Source organism: Arachis ipaensis, chromosome B09 (genome assembly GCF_000816755.2).
Source record: "Arachis ipaensis cultivar K30076 chromosome B09, Araip1.1, whole genome shotgun sequence".
Taxonomy (NCBI): Eukaryota; Viridiplantae; Streptophyta; class Magnoliopsida; order Fabales; family Fabaceae; genus Arachis; species Arachis ipaensis.
The window spans coordinates 86,872,009-86,880,385 of record NC_029793.2 but is presented as its reverse complement, the minus strand read 5'-3'; the positions used below and the strand labels follow the sequence as shown (position 1 = coordinate 86,880,385).

Below are 8,377 nucleotides of genomic sequence, written 5' to 3'. Positions count from 1 at the left end.
GTTTTGGATCCTTTTCTGGCGCTGGACGCCAGATTTGGGCAGAAGGCTGGCGTTGAACGCCAGTTTACGTCGTCAATTCTTGGCCAAAGTATGGACTATTATATATTGCTGGAAAGGCCTGGATGTCTACTTTCCAACGCAATTGGAAGCGCGCCATTTCGAGTTCTGTAGCTCCAGAAAATCTACTTTGAGTGCAGGGAGGTCAGAATCCAACAGCATCAGCAGTCCTTCTTCAACCTCTGAATCTGATTTTTGCTCAAGTCCCTCAATTTCAGTCAGAAAATACCTGAAATCACAGAAAAACACACAAACTCATAGTAAAGTCCAGAAATATAAATTTAACATAAAATCTATTAAAAACATCCCTAAAAGTAACTAGATTCTACTAAAAATATACTAAAAACAATGCCAAAAAGCGTATAAATTATCCGCTCATCAGCACACAAGGTGTTTATGAAAATGCCAACCTTAGAATTTGAGTAGATTTTCCCACCTTGGCTTGTGGTTTGAGTTCCTAGGATACTAGAGTCATAATGTCTGACATTTAGTGGTAATTCTTGGGTAGTTAGTTGACTCTTGTTTCCAGTGACGCTAGCTTCTTATGAAGTAGTTTTGTGAGTTAGCTAAGTCTTATGGATTAAGGTCAATTATGCTTGCTTGACTTACTCGTCGATGTAAGGGGTTAACTAGGCAAGATTGACTCATCATAATTACCATAGTTGTGGTTATGGCAACCATAGGATTCCTTGGATCCTCATTCCCAAGTCAAGGCTCTTTTATGCATATCCTAACCACTCCCATTCAGGATGTTGGGATTCTCATGGTGCAAGAGTTCTTTGCTAATGCATGGGTTTCCAAAAACCATGACACTAGTGTGAACCCAAATCCAAGGAATTGGATCACCGTGGTCCGAGGAAGAATCTTAGATTTCAGCCCGGAAAGTGTGAGGTTGGCGTTCAACTTGCCTCCAATGCAAGGAGATCCTCATCCTTATACTAGGAGAGTCAACTTTGATCAACGATTAGATTAAGTGCACTCTGACATCTGTGTAGAAAGAGCACAGTGGAAAAGGGATTCCCATGGCAACCCCATTCAACTAAGAAGGGTTGACCTAAAGCTCATAGGTAGAGGATGGTTGGAATTCATCCAACGTTCTATCATCCCCACTAATAATTGGTCAGAAGTGACTGTGGACAGAGCCATCATGATTCATTGCAACATGATTGAAAGTGAGGTAGAAGTACATGAGGTGATTCCTGAAGAATTGTATAAGGTAACTGAGAAGCCTCACACCAATGGAAGGTTGGCATTCCCACACCTTATCTGTCATCTGTGCAATTCAGCTGGAATTGTCATAAATGGAGATGTCTCTATTGGGGAGGACAAGCCCATCACTAAGAAGAGGATGGAGCAAACCAGAGAGCATACACAAGAGCCTGTGCAGCCGCCTCAGTATGAGATCCCTGAGATGCCTCAAGGGATGTATTTCCTCCCAAAGCTATTGGGATCAATGGCAAACTTCTCTTGGAGAATTGAGCACTAACATTGAGCAATTGAGGATGGAGCATCATGGGCATGCTACCATCCTCAATGAAATAAGAGAAGATCAAAGAGCCATAAGGGAAGACCAAAGGGCTATGAGGGAAGAACAATAATGGTAAAGGGATGACATAGAAGAAATCAAGCATCAGATTGGATCCTCAAGGAGGAGCACTAGACGCCACCATTAAAGGTGGACTTGTTCTCTTTTACCTCATTTCCTTTATTATTTTTCTGTTTTCTGTTATGTTTTGTCTGTTCTATTGTTCTAGTTGCATGATCATTAGCATTGATGTCTTAAAGTTGTAAGATGTTCCATATATCTCTCACCATGCTTAAAAGAAAATTTTTATTAAAGAATTGAGAGATACATGAATTTCAAGTTTAAAATAAGAATAGTTTAATTATGTTGATGTGGTAGTAGTGCTTTTGTTTTCTGAATATATGATTAAACAGTGCATATTTGAAGTTGAAATTTTAGAATGTTGGCTCTTGAAAGAATAAGGAAAAAGGAAAAGTATTATTGCTAATCTGAAAAATCAATAAAATTGATTCTTGAAGCAAGAGAAAGTAGCAAAAAGAAAAAGAAAAAAAAGCATGTTGCAAAAGAAAAAAAATAAAAGCATGCGAAAAAGAAAGAAAAATTGGCAAAAAGAAAAAAAATAAAAAGTAGAAAAATCCATTACTGCCCAAAAATGCAGGAAAAGGAGGGCAAAGTGAAAAAGCCAGTAACCCTTTAAACCAAAAGGCAATGGTAAAAGGACCCAAGGCTTTGAGCATTAATGGATAGGAGGGCCCAAATGAATAAAATCCAGGCCTAAGCGGCTCAAACAAGCTGTCCCTAACCATGTGCTTGTGGCGTGAAGGTGTCAAGTGAAAAGCTTGAGATTGAGCGGTTAAAGTCGTGGTCAAAAGCAAAAAGAGTTTGCTTAAGAATCTTGGACACCTCTATCTGGGGAATCTAGCAAAGCTGAGTCACAATCTGAAAAGGTTCACCCAGTTAAAGGGTCTGTGGCATTATTGGATCCGGTGGTAATACTGGAAAACAAAGTGCTTAGGGTCACGGCCAAGACTCTGACACTACAAAAAAAGGGTTTAAAATGGCATTAATAAAATGGCGGTTTTATAAATCTGCCATAATATTCGGATATAATGGCATAATCTGTTATTGCCGTAATGAGTTCGATGATTATGGCGGTTTAAAACCACCCTTATCTGGGGCCATGATTTAAAAATACCCACACACTATCTGATTCCAACCCTAATTGAAGAACTAACGCGCTGCCACATACACTATTTCTGTAAGATAACGACGCCTACCACTGGGATCTACTCTGGCGCGATCTGCTCCAGCGACAACTTTCTCCACCAAGGATCTCCTCAGTGGCGTTCTCCTCCGACTAGAATCTCCTCGCCGTTCACTGCCATCGTTCATCTCCTCGCTGCTGCCTTCAATGAGCTTCTACGATCTTGTTCTGACTTTGATCTAAAGGTTAGCCATCGCCGCTCATCTCCCTTGCTGCTTCGTTTATCACCTCGCCGCCGCAAGCAACATTGTTGCTGCTTTAGCGAGCTTCGACAAATCTCTTCACTTTTGTGATTACGTCCTTGCTCTCACCGTCGAGAACTTCCTCAAGCGCCACCTCTAGACTCTCATCTTCAATCCCAGTATGGCCAAGTCAATTCACCATGCCAGGTCCTGATCCGCCAGCGCCACATTAGGTCTTCCTTTCTTCTGTTCACTTCTTTTTTGAAATTTAGGGTTTTTAAATTCCTAATTTAATATCAATTGTTGTTTGCTTTTGCTTACTATCAAATTAAGAATCTAATTTCCTTGTTTTCTAGGCTTTTGATAAAATTTTCTAATGTTAGATTAACCTCTCTGTATAATAGCTCTTAGATATATAATATCAGTATTACTGAAGGCATAGGATCATCACAATTCCAGTTAGATCTTCTATAATTGCTCTTAGATTTTTTCACTCAAAACTCTAACCAGAATGCCTTATTAGCTTAAAAATATTTTGAAAATATTAAATTTTGTGATTATTGGTGCACGAAATTGTGAACACACTTTTTACAACTCTGCACAACTAACCAGCAAGTGCGCTGGGTCGTCCAAGTAATACCTTACGTGAGTAAGGGTCGATCCCACGGAGATTGTAAGCTTGAAGCAAGCTGTGGTCATCTTGTAAATCTCAATCAGGCGAATTCAAATGGTTATGAGGTTTTGATAATTAAAAGATAAATAAAATAGAAAATAAGATAGAGATACTTATGTGATTCATTGGTGGGAATTTCAGATAAGCGTTTGGAGATGCCTTGTTGCTTCTGAACCTCTGCTTTCCTATTGTCTTCTTCCAACCATGCATGCTCCTTTCCATGGCAAGATGTATGATCCTCTCGGATGAAAAATACCAGGTACGATCCCTGCATGGCTAATCAACTGTTGCATTTCTCGTCTCGGATGAAAAATACCAAGTACAGCTACCGTACGGCTAATCATCTGTCGGTTCCCGCTATCGTCGGAATAGGACCCTTGTCCTTTTGTGCACTGTCACTGCGCCCAACATTTGTAAGTTTGAAGCTCGTCACAGTCATCGCTTCCCAGATCCTACTCGGAATACCACAGATAAGGTTTAGAGTTTCCGGATCTCAGGAATGCTGCCAATGGTTCTAACCTCTACCACGAAGGTTCTAATCTCAGATTCAGATGCTCTGTTGTCAGGAGAGATGATGTGAATCGTTGATTAGAAACCCAAGAGAATATACTCCGGCTGTCATCCAATGACTACATTGAACATCATGTAGACCGCTTGTGGTTGTCAGGCACGCGGATCTTGGCTAAGCGAGTAACGAAGATTGGGTGATTGTCACGAGTCACTCCTTCATTCCGACTTAACTGAATTAAGTACGAGAGTATATCTTGGAGAAGAAGTAGGCGTGAATTGAAAGAGAAACAATAGTACTTGCATTAATTCATGAAGAACAGTAAAGCTCCGCACCTTAATCTATAAGGTGTAGAAACTCTACCGTAGAAAATACATAAGAGAAAGAGGTCCAGGCATGGCCGAATGGCCAGCCTCCATTGTCTAAGGACTAAATGTCCATAGATGTGAAGATCTGAATACAATAGTAAAAAGTGCTATTTATATTAAACAAGTAACATAAGTTTACAGAAAATGAGTAACTAAGTGCAGAAATCCACTTCCGAGACCCACTTGGTGTATGCTTAGGCTGAGCATTGAAGCTTTCACGTGCATAGGCCATTCTTGGAGTTAAACACCAGCTTGGGTGCGAGTTTGGGCGTTTAACTCCAGTTCTGGTGCCAGTTTTGGCGTTTTACTCCAGAAAAAGGTCTTTAGTGAGCATTTGAACGCCAGTTTGGGCCATCAAATCTCGGGTAAAGTATGGACTACTCTGCATTGCTGGAAAGCCCAAGATGTGTACTTTCCAACGCAATTGAGAGCGCACCAATTGGGCTTCTGTAGCTCCAGAAAATCCACTTCGAGTGCAGGAGGGTCAGAATCCAACAGCATCTGCAGTCCTTTTTCAGCCTCTGAATCAGATTTTTGCTCAGGTCCTTCAATTTCAGCCAGAAAATACCTAAAATTATAGAAAAACACACAAACTCATAGTAAAGTCCAGAAATGTGATTTTTGCATAAAAAATAATAAAAATATAATAAAAAGTAACTAAAACATACAAAAAGCTATGTAAAAACAATGCCAAAAAGGGAATAAATTATCCGCTCATCAATTATAAAAGATCTGTTCAATATAAAACTAGGCAGATAATTGCTTCTGAGCATTTTTGTTTGTTGAAGTAGGAGATCTTATGTTATGTTTTGATCTTTGATTTAGTAATTGAAAGTTGAAACACTTGCCTGATTTGCTTTCTATATGCATGTACTAATATAATTGCAAGAATGTAATTAGATCTTATGGAAAATCAATTCTACATAGCTAATAAAGTACATAAAAGATAATATAATACATTACACAAAATCGGTACATAAGGACACATAAAAGAATACATTACACAAAATCGGTACATAAGGACACTATTATAACTTGATCTTTTGATGTCTGTCAGCTATGACCATTCAGATGTCAGATGCGGTACAATAAATAATGAATTTGCTAAAGCTTTATTTTCATTGTTGTTTTGAACACAGAACTTGCTTAAAAAGTTCCACAAACGTCATCCAAAAGTCAGAACTCAGGTTCATCTAGAAGTCCTTTGCACCGTTCTATCTTTTCTTACAGTTATTTTTATTATCATTTGAATATATTTAAATGGAAGTTTAGGGTAACCAAATGTATTCTTCAAATATTTTTAATGTGTAGATTAGCATTGCTGTGGCTGCATTGGCTGTGCATGTGCCTGCTGAAGATTGGGGAGATGGTGGTATAGTGAAATGGCTTAGGGACGAGATGGATTCTCATCCGAAATATATACCAAGATTCTTGGAGTTACTAACAGTTTTGCCAGAGGTCATAATATGATATGTGTGATTATGTGTCATCTCTTCATTTTATTAATGAGACAAATGCCTAAAGTTTGAGTTACTAAGTGACAAGTTGTTATAATTTTCAAAGTTACTGCCTTGTCGGATAGTATTTTATTCGACAAGTAATGTCATGCAGCTCGTAGATTCTTATATAAATGGTTGTGATATAGTCTTTTAATTATTGCAAGTTGATTAACAGTTTCTTTGGTTGTTCTGCATGCATACCTTTAATGTATTTTGTCTTTATAAACAGGAAGTATTAAACTATAAGATAGCAGCTCGACCTGAAAGGCATCGTCAATTTGAAAAAGAGCTTACCTCTCAAATGGAGATTGCTCTAAATATTTTAACAGCTTGTTTGTCTATTTCTGAGCTTAAAGAGCAGGCGGGCAATAAGTTCCTGTATTCTTTGTGTGTGTGTGTGTGTGTGTTATTTTGAGGTGATCCGAGAGTGTCTGCTGGCTTGTTGGGAATTATTGATGTCTGTCAGCTATGACCATTCAGATGCGGTAGTATGTACAATAAGTAATGAATTTGCTAAGGCTTTATTTTCATTGTTGTTTTGAACACAGAACTTGCTTAAAAAGTTCCACAAACGTCATCCAAAAGTCAGAACTCAGGTTCATCTAGAAGTCCTTTGCACCGTTCTATCTTTTCTTACAGTTATTTTTATTATCATTTGAATATATTTAAATGGAAGTTTAGGGTAACCAAATGTATTCTTCAAATCTTTTTAATGTGTAGATTAGCATTGCTGTGGCTGCATTGGCTGTGCATGTGCCTGCTGAAGATTGGGGAGATGGTGGTATAGTGAAATGGCTTAGGGACGAGATGGATTCTCATCCGGAATATATACCAGGATTCTTGGAGTTACTAACAGTTTTGCCAGAGGTCATAATATGATATGTGTGATTATGTGTCATCTCTTCATTTTATTAATGAGACAAATGCCTAAAGTTTGAGTTACTAAGTGACAAGTTGTTATAATTTTCAAAGTTACTGCCTTGTCGGATAGTATTTTATTCGACAAGTAATGTCATGCAGCTCGTAGATTCTTATATAAATGGTTGTGATATAGTCTTTTAATTATTGCAAGTTGATTAACAGTTTCTTTGGTTGTTCTGCATGCATACCTTTAATGTATTTTGTCTTTATAAACAGGAAGTATTAAACTATAAGATAGCAGCTCGATCTGAAAGGCATCGTCAATTTGAAAAAGAGCTTACCTCTCAAATGGAGATTGCTCTAAATATTTTAACAGCTTGTTTGTCTATTTCTGAGCTTAAAGAGCAGGTGGGCAATAAGTTCCTGTATTCTTTGTGTGTGTGTGTGTGTGTGTGTGTGTATGGCCCTAAGTGGTTGGCATGACTGAGGTATTTTAAACTCAGTTTTATTGATAAATGCTCCAATAGTGATTTTTTTCTTGGTTATTGAAGAACGGAAGATTGATGGTTTAGAAGTTATAGTAAACTCTCGTTGTAAGTATATTAACCACTGCTTTAGGACTTGCCAAAAAGCTCGTCAGATTTGGATTAGCTTAAATTTGGGAATGACCGCTAAGGACTCTAGTTTGGATTTTGTGTCTTGGATTCGTTCTAACCTCAACAAAAATGAGTTTCTCTTTGCAGCGGCCTTTTGATGGATTTGGAGGGATAGGAACAATGACATCTTCCATCAAGATGATCCATGGAGTAAGGAGAAAATTGTTCACTTAGTTCAACATGCTGCGTGCGATTTCTCTAAGGTTGTTACCAACCAAAAACATATTATTCCTTCCTCTTTTCAATATAACTGGGAACCACCTCCAATGAATGTCTGTAAAATGAACTGCGATGCAAGCGTTTTTGAAAATGGGCAATTAGCGGGCTTTGGATGTATTATTAGAGACAGCATGGGAATTTGGATGAAAGGTTGTTCTGCCAGTATACCTCTTTCTAGTGTTCTCTATTGTGAGCTTCATGCTATTTGGAGAGGACTTGTTATGGCTTGGGATTGCGAGTATAAAGAGGTCATATGTGAAACTGATAATCTTGATGCATTTCTTCTTGTTTCGCGAGGCACAACCAGCATGATTACGAATGACTCTGATCTGCTTGGCAAAATCAAAGAGATGCTTCAGCGCAATTGGATAGCGACTTTAGTGCTCATCCAGCGAACAGCAAACAGAGCGGCTGATTTAATGGCTAAGACTGCTGCTTTAAACAAGCAGGTGTACCTAGAGTGGTTACAACCCCCTAATAATTTAGACATTATTATTAGAGAGGAGTGTTACTCTTTCTCTTAGGTGTTTTTTCTTTGTGTTATGTTCAGTCACAAAAAAAAAAA

General features: G+C 38.3%; 1 protein-coding gene and 1 long non-coding RNA gene across 3 annotated transcripts in view; both read left to right on the top strand.

The window, feature by feature from the left end:
* Positions 1-6,320, top strand: part of LOC110266623 — a 16,378-nt gene extending 10,058 nt beyond the window's left edge. Inside the window, exons 1-4 of one of the 2 annotated variants that reach the window (XR_002354064.1) lie at positions 3,243-3,261; positions 5,717-5,764; positions 5,889-6,035; positions 6,306-6,320. This is a non-coding gene — a long non-coding RNA (uncharacterized LOC110266623). Of the gene's footprint in view, positions 1-3,242; positions 3,262-5,716; positions 5,765-5,888; positions 6,036-6,305 lie in introns of those variants that run through there. The other variant, XR_002354065.1, reaches the window with a different exon arrangement.
* LOC107615661 (transportin MOS14-like) overlaps positions 6,606-8,377 on the top strand; it is a 5,058-nt gene continuing 3,286 nt past the window's right edge. Inside the window, exons 1-3 of the mRNA XM_021111506.1 lie at positions 6,606-6,672; positions 6,797-6,943; positions 7,214-7,345. Coding sequence (XP_020967165.1) covers positions 6,884-6,943; positions 7,214-7,345 — 192 coding nt within the window. The 5' untranslated portion in view covers positions 6,606-6,672; positions 6,797-6,883. The remainder of the gene's footprint in view (positions 6,673-6,796; positions 6,944-7,213; positions 7,346-8,377) is intronic.